General features: G+C 45.3%; 2 protein-coding genes across 4 annotated transcripts in view; both read left to right on the top strand.

Annotated features, from left to right (window-relative positions):
• Positions 1-1,744: 1,744 nt before the first annotated feature.
• LOC139563273 (protein phosphatase 1 regulatory subunit 15A-like) lies at positions 1,745-9,878 on the top strand. Its single transcript, XM_071381804.1, has 2 exons — positions 1,745-4,682; positions 7,629-9,878. Exons 1-2 carry the CDS (start codon positions 2,715-2,717, stop codon positions 7,821-7,823), a joined length of 2,163 nt encoding a protein of 720 aa, XP_071237905.1. The 5' UTR covers positions 1,745-2,714; the 3' UTR covers positions 7,824-9,878.
• A 1,624-nt stretch (positions 9,879-11,502) lies between these two features.
• LOC139563527 (pleckstrin homology domain-containing family A member 6-like) overlaps positions 11,503-18,149 on the top strand; it is a 165,151-nt gene continuing 158,504 nt past the window's right edge. For all 3 annotated transcript variants that reach the window (XM_071382332.1, XM_071382296.1, XM_071382365.1), the window contains exon 1: positions 11,503-11,967. The gene's annotated coding sequence lies outside the window, so the exon portion shown is untranslated. The remainder of the gene's footprint in view (positions 11,968-18,149) is intronic.

An 18,149-nucleotide genomic window follows, 5' to 3' on the forward strand; every position in this document is an offset into this window, starting at 1 on the left:
ATGGCATAATTAAACCTCAACTTCTGTTGAAGGAAAAATCATTTTCTGCAGATACAGCATTGGGGCTAAGGTATGGGTGGCGACCATGATATACCCCATTATTTTTGATAGAGGTAAGATTGAATCAATAAATTCCCTTTCTGTATCATAATACACCCTCCCCTTCTCTCTTTCTCTGAAACAGTTTCATGTGATTTTATTTGTTAATCGTATCAATGCCATGCCCTTATAATCCTTTTCACTATGAGGGAGGGAGGGAAGATAGGCTACACCTCAGTCAGTCTGCATACCTCTGTGTCCCAGCACACCCAGACAGTCATCTGTGTGTGAATCACCCTGAGTAAATCTCTATGTGGGGAAACAAGGTTCACCATTGCAGGGGTGTTGCTCAGACAAGATCTGCTGGCTAAAGCTGGGAGCACACTGATGATGACCACACAGAAACTTAAATACAGTATGATGAGAGTGTATGACATTCAACAGCTAGGAGTCAATGCCCCATACCAGGCATACTGTACGGGAAAGATTCAAGTTACACTGTGCTAGGCACTAATAAAATAAATCAGGGCACCCACATAAGTTTATTTACCTAGGCAAGTGAGTTAAGAACAAATTATTATTTACAATGACGGCCTACCGGGGAACAGGGGGTTAGCTGCCTTGTTCAGGGGCAGAATGACAGATTTTTACTTTGCCAGCTCAGGGATTCGATCCATTGTATAAATACAATGTATTATATTGATTTTGGTCTGGACACTATTTTTAATGCTATCTCTGGCAACTTTCAGATGAGTGGACACTAATTTTGCTGTAAAATATATACTCTTTCATGTCTGACGGGGAGAGATTGAAACAAGAGGCTTTGAGAAATAAACCTTGACGGATCACAAAGAGAGCACTTCCATGAGTTGAGTATTTCCTCCTGATGTGCAACCCTCCTTTTAAAAATGGGAATTGAAAATGTTCTTGTCATGAATATTTGATGCCTTAGAAGACCGTACAGGCAGCACTCAGAGAAAATGGGACATGATGCATACATCATAAATACATGCATGGGTGGGTGGCCTCCTACAGGACACACTGCTGCATCAAAAGTTCAGCAGAGCAGCAGACACCTCTCACAGAATAAACCAGTAGAACGCTAATGGCTTCAAATGGGACCAAACACCCATTCTTCACAGCGATCAGGACCACCGTGGGTTTGCTGCATCACTTATTAATCACATGCTCCAGAAACGTGAAAGATAGGCTGTTGTGTGCTGTGTGCTGTGTCAGTATAGTAGCCATCCATAGGCCTTCTGTAACTGGAGGGCAACAGAGTGGAATGTTAACTTGATGCTAAACACACTAGTAGGCCTATAGGGGTCTATATATGATTCCAAGTCGTGATGTATGGGTTGATTTCAGAAATACTATACCCTATGCCAAAAGTATGACATAAGATGCAATATTTCTAACTTTTCAGTTTATCTTGAAACCCAATATTTTTTTATTCTGTGTGAAGTATCACCAATTCAACACCTGTCACACTGGGCTTTTTCTATACACTGCAGGAGTCAGGGACTTGGATTCACTTCATTATATAACCGGGACACTGCGTGTCTTGCAACATCGCCTATGTGGTTTACTGACGCCGGTAACTCTGCGACGGTCCCTAAACAGTTCTACAAAGGCTCTTTCACGACGCCCCCTAAAGTTTCTGACGAAATCCTCTTGTGAAAAGCGGGCAAGTGAGTAGCCGTACAAGGAAATGAAACAACGATTGAGAAAAGAGGAGAAAGCGAAATAATATCGAAATAATATATTTAGTTGATATCTAGATAAGACTATTATTTGTCTTACGGTGGCATTCGATTAGGTTCATTGTAGCGAGTGAATATATAGTCCGTTCGTTGAAGTCTCTTTTTCAGATCACTGATTGTGGCGCAAAACCTCCATTGGTTAGTGCTAGTAGCTAACTTAGTTTAAGTTCTAGTTACGTGCTGGAATTCAACCAGCTTTTTTCTCCAGGCAAGACCAAAATGGCTTTAATATCATCGTTTCACCTGGATTTATCCCTATGTTATGACTCGTCAAGTCTCTGCTCCGTTTCTACCGTCACGACCGCTGTTTTTACGAATCTTACTGCTCGAAAGAATATGAGAGTCGCGGACAACATGGACGATGCTATTCAGAAACCAAAGGAGAGCTAACCGGTATGCTATTGCTAGCCTTCTGTAATGGATAAGGGACCGTAATGGAATTTTCACTGATCTGAAATGCACACCAAGTTACTAGTTAAATTATCAGATTTGTCGCTAACAACAACTGCCAACGAAACGAACAGAATCTCAAATCAAGATAACGTCGTTTGTTACCGAGCATATTAACAGCTGTGAAAACTAGCTACCAAGTTACAAGTTCTTGCTATCCTTGATTGCCAGACCTAAGTTTGGTCGTAATGAACTCTCAAGCTAACGTTAGTTGTTTCATAACAACGTGTTAACATTGTCCTGGACGTGTACTTAACTTAGTTAGCTAGCTACAGTAACGTTAGCTAACCAAAACGCTTACATATTACATTTAAGTCATTTAGCAGACGCTCTTATCCAGAGCGACTTACATGCTTAGACAAACTGCACAACAGCCAGCAGTCAATTAGTATTCCTTATTAAAACTAGTAATTTAGTTATCTTGCATAGCGACAATTTGTTTGCCACAAGCCAGTATTACGAATGTTTAGGAACATGAATCGCGGGGAATACTCTTCTGGGGTGCAGACCCCATCCACTGCCGCAGGGCATGTAGTGGCCTCTCTCCGGCAACCAAACCAGAACAGCTCGTTGATGGGCATGTTCTCCGTGATTTCTAGGCCTGCCTTGTCATTTCTGCAAAATTATTTACCAGGGCGCCCTCGAAATCCTGCCCTGGCCGACAGTGTGTCAGGGTGGGTCAGTTGGGATTTCAACCAGAACTTTGTAGAGGCAGAAAGTGCGTTTTTAGGACAACTGGATGACATATTCCCTGGAACTCCGCACCATGCACACCACCTACCGTACCTGCAATACCAGCATGGGCTACCAGCGTCAGGTTATAGTAGTATGAATTGGTTGACAGCAGATTCTCTTAGCGAGTTAGGGATTCGAAATGCTGCTGAAATGGACTTACATTTAAGGCAAACTCCGGTAGGATACCTCGCAACCGGTTTTCTCAGTAAAGTTTTGTTGAACGCAGCGTCGTCTCAGGAAATTAAACACACCGAGCAAGGGCACGTCCTTGGCGGGGATAGTTTTTCATCAGACGCGGTGACAGCCAAGGCAAAGAGTAGTACCGCTAGTAAATGGTGGGGCGGGCTTTGGGGAACCGATGACAGTGCTCAAGGGTTGCTGTTAAATTTGTCGTCGAGCAAAGAGAGGACTGTGGAAAACAATCACAACCGCAACGTCCATTGTCGTCAACCAGAGTGTGGCACAAAGGCCGCCGTTACCATGCCAACAGAGCTGTTTGTACAGCGCAATGATGGCGAAAGGACTGGACCCTTCTGCCACAAAGAGGAGCCAACGGACAATGGAAGCCTTCAAATGGCCACCCGGACAGAATCTCTCCCTAGCCCTGATGTTCTCCCCTTAGATCACCGGGAAACAGTCTGTACCAGAAGTCATATTGTCAGTGTTGCAGCTGTCACTGCCTTCAGTGAGTTGTCAGCTCTCACCCCTGACCAGGATAATGGCTATTCCAGTCTGGAAGAAGAACACTCTACCTCCAGACTGTACATGTTGAGGCTTCCCTGTGAAGAGCTACAGGGGATCACAGAGAGAAAAGAGACCGACACACCAACACAGGGGAGCTCTGGTAAGAGGGAGCCGGAGAGAGAATTGGGTGAGACGGCCTTCACAGGAGGGATGGAAGGGGAGGAGGAGGTTGAGGACTCGGACGTCACAGACTCTGAGGAAGAGGAAACGGCGTCCGCTTGGCCCCCCTCCACACCTCGGTGCAGTAACAAGGCTATCGCCTACATCATGGGCAGCCCCTGCAGTGATGACAGCCAATCAGACGACTCGCTCAGCGAGGATGACGATGGTTTCGACGGCGACGGCTCGTCACAATTCTCAGATTCCGAGGTGCTGGATGAAGATGAGGAGGATGCATCTGATTCCGAGCGGCCAGACTCGGAAACGGAGAGACTGTGGACCTCGCTGTGCCAAAGCAGGGATCCCTATAACCCCCAAAACTTTACCGCCCCCCTCCTCACCAGCCCTAGAACCGTCCTGTCCACCTCTACAGCCACAGCAGCCTGCTCCCTTGAAGCCTCACCTCCAGAGCAACCCCCCTCTCCCTTCTCCTCCTCTCCCGCGGAAGAGTTTGGCTCTGGGGATGAGTCCAGTAGCAGTGAGGTGGATGAGGCTGAGAGCCTGAGACTGTGGAACTCCTTCAGCTCCTCCTCAGACCCCTACAGCCCTTTCAACTTCCAGGTCCCGCTCAGGACTAGAGATACGACAGAGACAAAAGCAGGTGCAGGGACAGGGGCGTGCTGTAAGAGGAGCAGCAAGACAACCCCATGCTCCCCCCGTCATGAACAGGGACAGAGCCACTCGCCTCCCCAGTACAAGAAAGAGGCAGCAGAGGAGAGGCTAGACAGTGGCTTCTCAGAGACCCTCTCCTTCCCAGAGACCACCACCATGGGCTGTGTCACAATAAAAAAGGTCAGTATGACTTCAGACACTGCTCTCTCTAGTGGAGAGTTTGTAGTAGGCCTAAATAATGTTTACACACACTGTGATACATCTCTTCCTTATACATATTTTTCAAAGAATTGTAGGTAGTTCTATTCTTATCAGTCAAATTGTCATCTGTGGACCTTGGTCACTCGCGCTCTTGTGACTGTTGTAAAAATGTGCAAATCCATTGACTCATAAAGTATTGAATCTTCCCACTCAGCTGTCAGAAACGGCTGTATTTGTTAATGAGTAACGGAAGAGGAAGTCTTTTATCTCCTGTAGTGTACTTGCTGTATTAAAACAGTATGTTACACTCTGCCACTCCCCATTTTATCGTTCATAGATGGGTCCAAGAGTTTTTCCTGACCATGTGAGTGAGGTGATGTGACCAGAGTTTTTCTAGGTCAAGTCAGGTCACGTGGTTTATTTGGATCCCCGTTGGCTTTTGCAGAAGCAGCAGCTACTCTTCCTGGGGTCCACAACAACAACAAAAAACACCGAACATGACGCGTAACAGAACACTGATACACTGACAGAAAAGGAATGTCACACAAATGTGAAATATGATATACAAACAATGCAACCAAAACATGATACAAACAATACCACTCAAGAATAATGTGTCCGTGTGCATGTCCACTCACAGTCCCTGCCATTCCATTAGTAAAAAAAAAAAAAAATCTGTTTTTCAAAAGAAAGTGTAATTGGAGATGTGAGTTCCATGCAATCATGGCTCTGTATAAAACTGCGTTGCCCTGAATTTGTTTTGGACCTAAAGAGACCCCAGGCGGTATGTCTTGTGGGGTATTTCTGGGTGTCTGAGCTGAATGTTATTTGATTATGCAGACAATCGGGCATTTTCGTCACAGTAATATTTATTGTAACTAGAAGAGAAGCAGTTAATCTCTCGTCAACCCTCAACTAGGGAAGATTGGCATGCATGTTGTTGTTAATCCTGTATGTGCAGTTAAGGGCAAGGCGTGCTGCTCTGTATTGTGCCAGCTACAGCTTTGCTAGGTCTTTCTGTGTTGCACTTGGCTATATTACCAGACAGTAATCAAGATGGGACAAGACCAGATCCTGAACAAATAGTACAGTTGATTTTTGTCTAAGAAATGCAGAACAGCTTCTTTTTTTTAACAGACACATCTTCACATCAGCTTTAGCAATATGACTTGACCATGATAATTGACCATCCATTGTTATACCTAGGAGTTCAGCTTCCTCAACTTGCTCAAAGGTCACGACCTTTATGTGCATCTCCAGTTGAGGTTTAGCTCTTAGAGAATGTTTTGAACCAAATACAATGCTTTTGGTTTTAGATGTATTTAAGACCAGTTTATTATTAACCACAAATTCTGATACTGACTGTAACTCCTTATTTAGAATTTCAGTGAGCTCACTGGCTTTGGGTGCTGACATGTAGAGTGTGGAATCAGCCACATAAATAGTCATTCTAGCTTGGTGTAAGACCAGCGGCAAATCATTTGTAAAAATAGAGACGAGTAACGGCCCAAGGCAACGGCCATGAGGGACACTGCACTGTACATATCGGACGTTAGAGATGCTTCCATTGAAGAACACTCTCTGGGTTCTATTGGATAAATAACTCTCCAACCATTTGATGGCAGGTGACGTAAAGCCATAGCAAGTAACTTTTTGTCAAAAACAATTTAACATCAAAGGCTGCACTGAAATCTAACAATACAGCTCCAACTATCATCTTGTTATCCATTTCTTTTAACCAATCATCAGTCATCTTGAGTCGGTGCAATAGTCAAGTTTAGTGCCCTAAAAGCTTGTGCCCTCCGTTCATAAAAACAAATACAAACTTCCTCTGTAAGCGACGTAGTGCATCGCTCAAGCTCCATATCCAATGTGGCGATCACTGTCAGGGAAATTCTTATGCTGGTTTTTGAACCGGTGTCATTCTGTGTGTGTGATGGATTTAGAACGTTGGTGTCTAATCAGTCAGCATACAGACCAGGAAAAGAGCATCCGTGTTTACGTCTCCAGGGAGACGCCTCCGAGAGACACCGAGCTGATTTAGAGAACCTCTGGAGCTCTATAATGGCTGGAAAACCATTTTTCATGATAGACATTTCTAATCGAATGAACTCTAATGCTATGAGTCCGTCATAGGGCTTAAGCAGACCGTGGGACAGCAAATTGACAGCTGTTAGACCGATCGCAGTGAGAGTTGAGAAACGTGCCTTTCCAAGGCTGCGGAATGGAAGACAATCACCATGGGAGTAGACTTAATCATCAATGCATAATCCCACGGATTTCTTTGAAATGCTCGGGCTTCATTTTCTCCATGCCTGTTCTATAACATTATCCCCCTATTATGAGCACAGAACTGCCACGTTACTTAGCAACAGTGATAACTGGGCAAGACAAGAGGGAGGGAAAGAGATTTCTCCGATGGCCTTATTTATTTTTCTCCCTTTCTCTGGCTTGGAGCGTCAGCTCATAACCTTCTCGCTCCTGCAACGTTTTCGCAACCCACCAGCCCATGCCAAGCAGATTTCAGTGTCTTTCATCTTTGGTTCATAACCTCAGCTCTGAATACTGTATGTTAGTAGCCCCAGTCTGCAGTACTCAGTGGGTTGCTGCTTATGCAGGTGATTTTAGTGTGTCTGTGATGCGCTACAGGCCATCCATCAAACAGCCATTTCATGGTGATACTAATTCAGCTTCTTACCCCTCTTTGCCTCTCCAATTTCTGCTTCTGCTGCTGTTGTAGCAGGCTAGATGTATAGTTAGTTTGGGAGAAAAAAAATAAAGTAAAATATGTGAAATATGTAAAATATGTTCAGTGACCTGTTGAGATCTCTGTTGTCACATTTCTCTGTCTCCTGCAGGTGTGTTTTAGTGAGGAGGTTGTAGTCGTATGTTAAGCTGATTTTATGTTGTTCTGTCGTACTCCAGGTGTGTTTCTGTGACACGGTGGAGGAGTTCTACGCCAGCGAGGACGACGAGGACCGGTGCGGGCCGTGGGAGGAGCTAGCCAGAGACCGCGCTCGTTTCCTCCGGCGCGTTCAGGATGTGGAGGACGACATCGGCTACGTCCTCAGCACTACCTTCCGCGTAGCCGTCTACCAGAGACTACAGCACCACAGCTGATCCTCACCCCTGACCTCTGACCCATAATGTCCTACAACACTTCTGATCATCTGTCTTGTCTCTCTGTGACATTTACATTTACATTTAAGTCATTTAGCAGACGCTCTTATCCAGAGCGACTTACAAATTGGTGCATTCACCTTATGATATCCAGTGGAACAACCACTTTACAATAGTGCATCTAACTCTTTTAAGGGGGGGGGGGTTAGAAGGATTACTGACCCCTGTAGCACCAGTCCCATCTTCAACAGAATGCATCAGAACTTCTAAGTCATGCTTCATCCCCTTCCCTGTCGACCCCCAACCCTCATCTTCAACCTGGGTGTGTAGAAAAGATTACATCAGAGCGGTTGAGAACCTCCATCCCTCCTCATCCCCCCCCCTTACCGTCAGTCTGGAGTGTTGGGGAAGATGTGATTAAAGACTTGCCCCCTCTCTTCACTGCCATCTTCCTGATCGTTTGCTGTTTTTCTTTAACCTCAGTGGAGTGATGACCTAATGTATGATGTGATTCAGGATGACTGCTAACTAGGAGGTGTGCTGGTAATGTAAAGGTATAAGGGCTTGCTGGTTCCAGTGGGAGAAACTCAGTCGAACACAGAGCAGGTCTTCTGCTGGGCTGTGTGCTCAGTAACCTGACTGAAACGCAGAACTCTGCACTTCAGCCAAGACTGTTTCTTTTAGTTTTAAAATTGCTTCGATTTTTATTTTATTTTTCCCCGTTGGGTTTACTGAACCTTTCCGTGTTGCGCCGGGCTTCTCTCTCTGACGCGTGCTATCTGGGTCTCTGCCTGGTAGTGTTCTGTTCCATGTTAACCTGATCCCTGGCCCTGCCTACTGTCGTGTTCAGTATTTAAGATGTTCAGTATGATCCCCCTGAGCACCCATAGCCAAATGTCACACTGCTCCCCGGAGCTGAATCGGGTTTGTTAAGAGCTTTTGGAAAACAAACCTGGTTTGAAATAACAGAAGAAAAAATAAATCATTCAAGGCTTCCTGTAAGCCGTAACGAGCAGAGTACCCGGATGTTGAAAGTGTTCTATTTGACCATAAGCGGAGTGTGTAAACCTACAGTATGTTAACGTGTAAAGCTTCTATACTGTATTGATGGTAAAGTGTTGAAACCAAGCCTCTGTTGTTGTGGGCTCTTCCTGGTTTCGTTCATTAGCCATTGACTTTAGTTCTATCCGATGTATTATTAGCTAACTGCAAAGATAACCCACCTCTGCCCTCTGTTGGCTCTTCCTGTATTTACACCTGTAGATTTCCTCATAACAGCCCACAGTATGAAGACACTAACCATCATAGAACAGACAATAGCATTGCTCTGCTTGTGGCCTATCCAGTAATGTACAAGGCAAGATTTAAAAAATATATATTTTTTTTTTCTCTGGCTGCTAGCAAACAATCAGTAAAGGCTGAAGTGAATGCTTATGGGTAAGGGTGAAATGATTTGCATGATCCTTGCATCTTTAGTGGCCTCCTCGTCTACCTCCCTTAGTCATCACTCTGTGGTTTCCTCTAACAAAATAATATTGCTTTAATCTGTTTACAGTTTGCACCAATGGGTTTTCTTCAATACTGTGTTTCCCTTCTCCAGAGCTTGCATCCATCAGTGGTCATCTAGGAAAGGAGACGAGGAAAGCAAGCGCTCTACGACATCTCCATTTATAGATGACCTATCCCCACTATTTATTAACCCTGTAATGCCTGTACAGACCCAGTGTTGTGTTACTCATTTTGAGGTGTTAATTTCTCCTATGTGGCTGAAAGGGTTCGTCGCTGGTGTGCCCAGGTTGGAAAGAAAGCAGGGATGTGAAAATGCATGTTGTTCTGAAGTGATTCTCAGTATCACGGAGAAAATAAAATATATAAAAGATGCGTGGAACTGAAGAATATAACTCATTTAACTTGGTGTTCTTTTAGTCAATACAGTTAACATGAAATTGATTTATTTTTGTAAAATATTTTAGGATGAGTTAGTAGTTCTACACTGTTGCTTAATAATATACATTTTGAATTAATATTCAGTGAAAATAAATCTTCAATTAGGAACAATGTTTCTGTCTCTTTTCTTGCACTACATCTCCTCGTTTTAAAGAATAATTTGCCGGTCTTATTTGGTTTGAATGTTGACACCCACTGACACTGGAGGGAGGAAGAATTGGGAGACCCGTTATTCTTCCTGGAGACCCAAGATGACCAGATGATTACGGTCATCGTCGTTATAAAATGCTACTACACCATCAAACACGATGGCGGTGTTCGAAGAGTGTCAAATCCATAGTGCATTGTGGGTAAATTGTGACTGACCTGATCTACAAATAATGAGTAGTTAATTAAGCAATTAATTAACTTTGTAGTTTTACGCAGCACATTTCTTTCTGAACGTCCTATAACGTTGCATGCACCGGACCTGTACTAGGCCCCAGTATTTAATATAGTCGGTGGTAGTGCAATCCCTAGCAACTGGAGCCAGTCAGCAATGTAAGGTGCAGTAAGAGGTAAGAACATGCACAGATGCAGACAGCTGTCAGAGAGACAGTCTCCCCAAAACATCACAGGCATACCCCGCCTGGAAAGGATTATAGAAATATTAGCATATTTTTAGGACTTTTTTGGACCCAATCCTTGTAGAGGCACTTAAAATGAGGTATGAGATTGGTGGCTGAATATATGGAGATAAACAAATCCTTATGCAGATCCTTTACACGTTATGGATAGCAATCATTTTAGTGGGATACGATATTGTCAGTGGTATTTTGTTGTAATTACTTTTATGCCCACAGGAGTGAGCCATATTCTCAAGTAATCATTCTCAACCACTAGAGGTCGCTCTTGCTTGTTATTACAGTTATTACAGAGCACCAGTCGATCCATAGAGACAAACGACCAGTCTATGGAATGGAGAGAACAGTCACTGTGCAATGGTTTTCAGCTAGACGACCAGAAATTGTGATTTGCAGTGTAATAACATGACCAATTTGTATATGAATGAATTGAAATTCATTGCACTAGCCTTTTTTGCAAACCAAGCATACACTAAGTCTATGTTCATTTATTATTAGTAGAAACTGAAAATGTGTAGACGGATACGCCCAAATGATGTTGATTGCAGATTTCATTAGTTTAATAAGTGTATGTCCTCCCCGGTTTTTGTGGTTACAGCATTATCAAAATATGAAGAACTGATCAAATCTGAACCAGTTAAATTGAGATTTGTCTATATTTTCTCATATGACATGTGTGGCCTTTTAAGCTCAAAGTTTGATCTGCATTGTGTTCTTTCCATTCCACTGTCTGTTAGCTGATCTCCTTTTGTCCTTCTTCTTCTTTTGTCCTTCTGAGAACTCTATTCTTCTGAGGTAATGTGCTTCTCCTGCAGGGACATCCTGGGGGGACTGACCAATACTGTCATCTCATTGGCTCACTGGGATGCCTGGGGGTGGTGCCTAGGATGAGATTACAGATCTCCCTCTTTCGCTCTTTCTCTCTCGCTCTAATGAAAGGAGGTTTGAACAGCCGTGACGTCACCACCCGCCACCGATCCAAAAATCACTCTCACCCCTCCCTCTCTGTCGTTCTTCCTCCATCCCTCCCGCTCCCCTCCATCTCTCTCTATCTTCACTGCTTACAGAAGCACTGCAGCCTGGTTGGGCTCATGTGACATTTAAATACCCTGGCATTTTCGACTGGGCATGCTCCGTTGCATCAATCGGTCGCTCCCCCTCCTCCTCGTCTTCCCCTCATTCCTCCTTTATCCATCCTTTCCTGAGGAGACGATGCCTATTATTGTCCTGTATCCCTGCTCAGTCACGCTGGTGACTGTAGCTACTGGGGCTGTTGTCTCGCTCTGTTTCTCTCTCTCTCTCTCTCTCTCTCTGGTTCTCTGACTGACCGAGAGTTGTCTTTACCCTGTTAGTGTGAGGACGTGGAGGGATAGATCGACAGTGTGTTCTGCCTGGTCACACTCTCTCTTCCCGTCTCCTGCTGTCTAACCGGGCCGACCGCCCGCCTGCTGCTCTCTGCTCTCTCCTGGGATGGATGGATGTACACTGTTCTAGCCTGACTGTCTGACACCCTCACTGACTGACTACAAAGGAGGAAGGAGGAGGAGCACACTGAACACATCAGCAGGTGGCTGGTAAGGGACACGCAGATTCATAATGTGTGTGTGTGTGTGTGTGTGTGTGTGTGTGTGTGTGTGTGTGTGTGTGTGTGTGTGTGTGTGTGTGTGTGTGTGTGTGTGTGTGTGTGTGTGTGTGTGTGTGTGTGTGTGTGTGTGTGTGTGTGTGTGTGTGTGTGTGTGCACGCACCAGTGCATTTGCAGCATGTCTTGGTTTTACGTGAACAAGCTAGTGAGAGGGAACGCTAGTGAGTGTGTGTGGTTGTCCACCACACTACACTGTGTGTATTTGTTTTAATGCCTACTGTGTGTTGCTTTGTGTTGATGTCGATGGTCATAGACTGTGTCTATATTCCTGCACACAGTTTTTGCTCTCTCTTATATTACAGAGACAGGGTTGGTTCAGAGGGATAGAGGTTGGCTAGGGGTTGAAGTAATGGTTTTGGTTGGGTGTGGGGGCTCAGATGTGGATGGCACCAGTAGCCAGGTTGTTGGTGCCAGTTTTGGTGCCCCGCTGCAGATAGTCTGTCAGTCAGGGACCCCAGCGGTGCCACCACCTCTTCTCTCTCACACACACACACACACACACACACACACACACACACACACACACACACACACACACACACACACACACACACACACACACACACACACACACACACACACACACACTCTGCATATACATTCACACATACAAAATACTTGCTATAACACTCCAGCCATGCATGTTGATGGGTGATGTTTGGCAGTGCTCTGCTGCATGCTAAACGCCTCATGGCAGGACTAAGCCCGTCCAATCCAATCCCAGACAAGCCCGGCAGAGCCGATCTGAGCCAAAGCAGGGGGGATGAGGTGGACTTTGATTCAGAGGATAAGCGTTATTGACTTCAACAGGCGCCTGTCCTGTGTGCTGTGTGTGTGTGTGTGAGTTAGTGTATGTGTGTGTGTGCGTGTGTGTGCGTGTATGTGTGTGTGTGTGTATGTGTGTGTGTGTACGTGGCTCTAGGTGTCTGAATAACATTGCCATTAATACACCCTGACAGTGACGGAGGAATTAGACTGACCCTTTAATGCCCTTAGCGTTAGGGTATTGTAGTGTGTGTGTGTGTGTGCATGTGTGTGTGTGTGTGTTTTTTGTTTCAGTGAGACTCTGGCAGTTGCTGGCAGTTGAGGTGCTTCTGATTTAGGCATTAAACTGGATTTGTGACGCTTCTCTAAGAATGCGTGTGGATGGACACATACACACAAACACACATGCACGTTCCCACGCACACACACACACGTCCTGTCTGTTGGCAGGTCACACTGTGTTCTGATGGTGATTGTTAGCTCTCTGCCAGGGGTGCGGCCTCAAATGATCCCCAGAATAGAGCCGTATTTGCGAATGACGTCCCCCTTCTCTGTCCCAAGCACCTCTGCTGACAACACTGCTGTCTGTTTGGCTGTTTTCTCACCTTGTCTCTCTCTGCCACTCTCTCTTTCTCTCTCTCTCTCTCTCTCTATCTCACCTCACTCTCTTTCCCTCTCTCTCCCCTCACTCTCTCTGTCCCTCCTTCTCTTCTGCTGGTTGCTGTGTGTTGATTGGTTTCTGGAAGGTAAATAGAACTGTTGTCGTGCATTTCCATGGCTGTTTTCCTATGATGACTGCAAGATGTCGTTTGTAATGGTTTCGCTGAGCTGTGAGTGTGTGTGTGTGTGTTTCTGCAGGGAGTGGGGTTATTGCTGCAGTGCTTATTGCTGCACCCTCTCCGGCAGAGGGTGTGATCAGGAATTTAAGCACGTCTCAGTGCACACACACACACACACACACACACACACACACACACACACACACACACACACACACACACACACACACACACACACACACACACACACACACACACACACACACACTGGGTGGAGTGAATACAGTTGTTCTCTGCAGAGGACTGCTACAGAACTACAACAACAACTCCCTCCCTCCCTTCGTTTCAACCTCTGTCCTTATGTCAATCCTTACCGAGTCGTAGAAATGGGTTTGCAGGTTACAATAACATCTCCTCGGCTTATCAACGACGTTACTGAGAGGGATGTGGGATATGTGTTTGAGAACGGAGCGAATATACACGGAGTGTACAAAACATTAAGAACACCTTCCTAATATTGAGTTGCGCCCCAAACTTTTGCCCTCAGAACAGTCTCAATTCGTTGGAACATGGACAGGAAACTGTTGAGCGTGAGAAACCCCAGCTGTGTTGCAGTTCTTGACACACTCAAACCGGTGCGCCTGGCACCTACTACCATACCCCGTTCAAAGGCACTTAAATCTTTTGTCTTGCCCATTCACCCTCTGAATGGCACTCATACACAATCCATGTCTCAATTGTCTCAAGGCTTAAAAATCCTTCTTTAACCTGTCTCCTCCCTTTCCTCTACACTGATTGAAGTGAATTTATCAGGTGACATCAATAAGGGATCACAGCTTTCACCTGGATTCACCTGGTCAGTCTATGTCATGGAAAGAGCAGGTGTTCATAATGTTTTGTACACTCAGTATATATACTGAACAAAAATAAAACGCAAGATGCATATGAGGAAATCGGTGAATTGAAATCAATTCATTGGGCCTTAATCTATGGATTTCACATGACTGGGAATACAGATATGCCTCTGTTGGTCACAGATACTTAAATAAAAGGTAGGGGTCATGGATCAGAAAACCAGTCATTATCTGGTGTGACCACCATTTGCCTCATGCAGCGCGACACAGCTCCTTCGCATACAGTTTATCAGGCTGTTTATTGTGGCTTGTGGAATATTGTCCCACTCCTCTTCAATGGCTGTGTGAAATTGCTGGATATTGGCGGGAACTGGAACACGCTGTTGTACACGTCGATCCAGAGCATCTCAAACATGCTCAATGGGTGACATGTCAGGTGAGTATGCAGGCCATGGGAGAACTGGGACGTTTTCAGTTTCCAGGAATTGTGTACAGATCCTTGTGACATGGGGCTGTGCATTATCATGGTGAAACATGAGGTGATGGTGGCAGATGAATGGCACGACAATGGGCCTCGGGATCTCGTAACAGTATCTCTGAGCATTCAAATTGCCATTGATAAAATACAATTGTGTTCTTTGTCTGTAGTTTATGCCTGCCCATAACATACCCCCACCACCACCATGGCACTCTGTTCACAACGTTGATATCAGCAAACCGCTCGCCCACACAACGCCATGCACACTGTCTGCCATCTGCCCGGTACAGTGTAAACCGGGATTCATCCGTGAAGAGCACACTTTTTCAGTGTGCCAGTGGCCATTGATGGTGAGCATTTGCCAGCCGAAGTCGGTTACGACGCCAAACTGCAGTCAGATCAAGACCCTGGTGAGGACGACGAGCACACAGATGAGCTTCCCTGAGCCGATTTCTGACAGTTTGTGCATAAATTCATCGCTTGTGCAAACCCACCGTTTCATCTGTGGCCTTGTGTTGTGTGACAAAACTGCCAATTTTAGAGTGGCCTTTTATTGTCCCCAGCACAAGGTGCACCTGTGTAATGATCATGCTCTTTAATCAGCTTCATGATATGCCACACCTGGATGGATTATCTTGTAAAAAAAGAAATGCTCAGCTTTTTGTGCGTATGAAAAAATGTATGGTATGTTTTATTTCAGCTCCTGAAACATGGGACCAACACTTTACATGTTGCATGTATATTTTTGTTCATTGTATATATATATACAAAAGTATGTGGTTACCCCTTAAAATGAGTGGATTATTTCAGCCACACCCGTTGCTGACAGGTGTACGAAATCGAGCACACAGCCATGCAATCTCCATGGAGAACCATTGGCAGTAGAATGGTCTTACTGAAGAGCTCAGTGACTTTCAACGTGGCATCGTCCTAGGATGCTACCTTTCCAACAAGTCAGTTCGTCAAATTTCTGCTCTCCTAGAGCTGCCCCAGTCAACTATAAGTGCTGTTATTGTGAAGTGGAAACGTCTAGGAGCAACAATGGCTCAGCAGCGAAGTGGTAGGCCACACAAGCTCACAAAATGGGACCGCCAAGTGCTGAAGCGCATAGTGCGTAAAAGCATCAGCACAAGAACTGTTTGTCAGGAGCTTCATGAAATGGGGTTCCATGGCCGAGCAGCCGCACACAAGCCTAAGATTACCATGCACAATGCCAAGTGTCGGCTAGAGTGGTGTAAAGCTCGCCGCCATTGGACTCTGGAGCAGTGGCAACTCGTTCTCTGGAGTGATGAATCACGCTTCACCATCTGGCAGTCCAACGGACTAATCTGGGTTTGGCGGGAAATCTTAACCCTACAGCATACAATGACATTCTAGACGATTCTGTACTTCCAACTTTGTGACAATAGTTTGGGGAAGGCCCTTTCCTGTTTCAGCATGAAAATGCCCCCGTGAGAGGTTCACACAGAAGTGGTTTGTCAAGATCGGTGTGGAAGATCTTGACTGGCCTGCACAGAGCTCTGACCTCAACCCCATCAAACCCCTTTGGGATGAATTGGAACACCTACTGCGAGCCAGGCCTAATCGCCCTACATCAGTGACCAACCGCACTAATGCTCTTGTGGCTGAATGGAAGCAAATCCCCGCAGCAATGTTCCAACATCTAGTGGAAAGCCTTCAAAGACGAGTGGAGGCTGTTTAGGCAGCAAAGGGGGGACCAACTCCTTATTAACGCCCATGATTTTGGAATGAGAAGTTTGACGAGCAGGTGTTCACTATTTTTAGGTCATGTAGTATGTATATATATATATATATATACAGTTGAAGTCGGAAGTTTACATACACTTAGGTTGGAGACATTAAAACTCATTTTTCAACCACTTTTTCGTAATATAGTGGAGTGTTGATGCGTAAAGGGGATGATGATTAGGTGATGACACACATATGTTCACACACCATCCCTGATGTCACCCTTATCAGTCAGAGGGGCTCGCACATGCTCAGTGAGGGCCGTTGATGCCAAGCACTATCTTAACGAGTTTAGCTGTTGGTTTAGCTTGAATCTTGACATTTCTATGTAATGAACACCTGTCATTTTGTTATCTAGTGTATTCAGATGAACTGGGTTGTGCACAACTCTCTCTCTCTCTCTCTCTCTCTCTCTCTCTCTCTCTCTCTCTCTCTCTCTCTCTCTCTCTCTCTCTCTCTCTCTCTCTCTCTCTCTCTCTCTCTCTCTCTCTCTCTCTCTCTCTCTCTCTCTCTCTCTCTCTCTCTCTCTCTCTCTCTCTCTCTCTCTCTCTCTCTCTCTCTGTTATCCTTTACTGTACTTATCTGTCAGCGCCCCTCCACTCTAATGTCATTAGTGTGTTTGTGTGAGAGATATAGGTAATGTAATTAAGGATAGTGAACAAGGCTTCATTCATAGACAAACTACCTATAGACAGTCTTTCTAGATCTGTACGTCTCTATGTGTGTGTGTTACATGTGAATGTAATTTCTCTGATGGATACCGGGCAGTGAGGATTAGAAGGTTAAGCCGCTCATCCTTCACCTTTCCCTGAAACACCCAGGTGTTTCCATAGCAACCCCGTAAGTAAGTGAAGCCAGGCAACCCCTCCATTCTGGGAGAGGAAGGGAGGACAAAGGAGAGAGTGAAGAGAGAGAGGGGGAAAGCGAAAGAGAGGGGAGAAGAGGGGGAAAGTGTCCTGACAGAGGAAACGGCGGGACGGTGTGCGAGGTGCAAAAATAAAAATGAGAAAGGAAGATATCCCAAGTAGGGGGAAGATAGATAAAGTTAGATGAAAAAAAAATCGGGATAGAAGGACGGTTTCCATACAGGGGGAGATAAGGAAGAGAGAGAGGGAGAGGGAGGGAGGGAGGGATCGATAATGCTATGTGCAATCACTTTGTTCACCCTTTCCTCTGTCCTTGACTTGCATCTTGTTTAAGCTCCCCTCCCCCATACATTCTATTGATAGAAATGGGACCCTCTCAATGCACTGTGTGTGTGTGTGTGTGTGTGTGTCTTTGTTAGTACTGTATGTGTATCCATGTCTTTGTCTGCTCTGCTCCTCCTCCCATGTGGCGTGTGTGTGTCTGTGTTATTCATTCTGGGACAGACTGCATGCTCTGTGGGTGATAGTGTGTGTGTGTGTGTGTGTGTGTGTGTGTGTGTGTGTGTGTGTGTGTGTGTGTGTGTGTGTGAGAGAGATGGGCTGTGCTGGGACAGCAACACGC

This window comes from Salvelinus alpinus, chromosome 2 (genome assembly GCF_045679555.1).
Source record: "Salvelinus alpinus chromosome 2, SLU_Salpinus.1, whole genome shotgun sequence".
Lineage (NCBI taxonomy): Eukaryota > Metazoa > Chordata > Actinopteri > Salmoniformes > Salmonidae > Salvelinus > Salvelinus alpinus.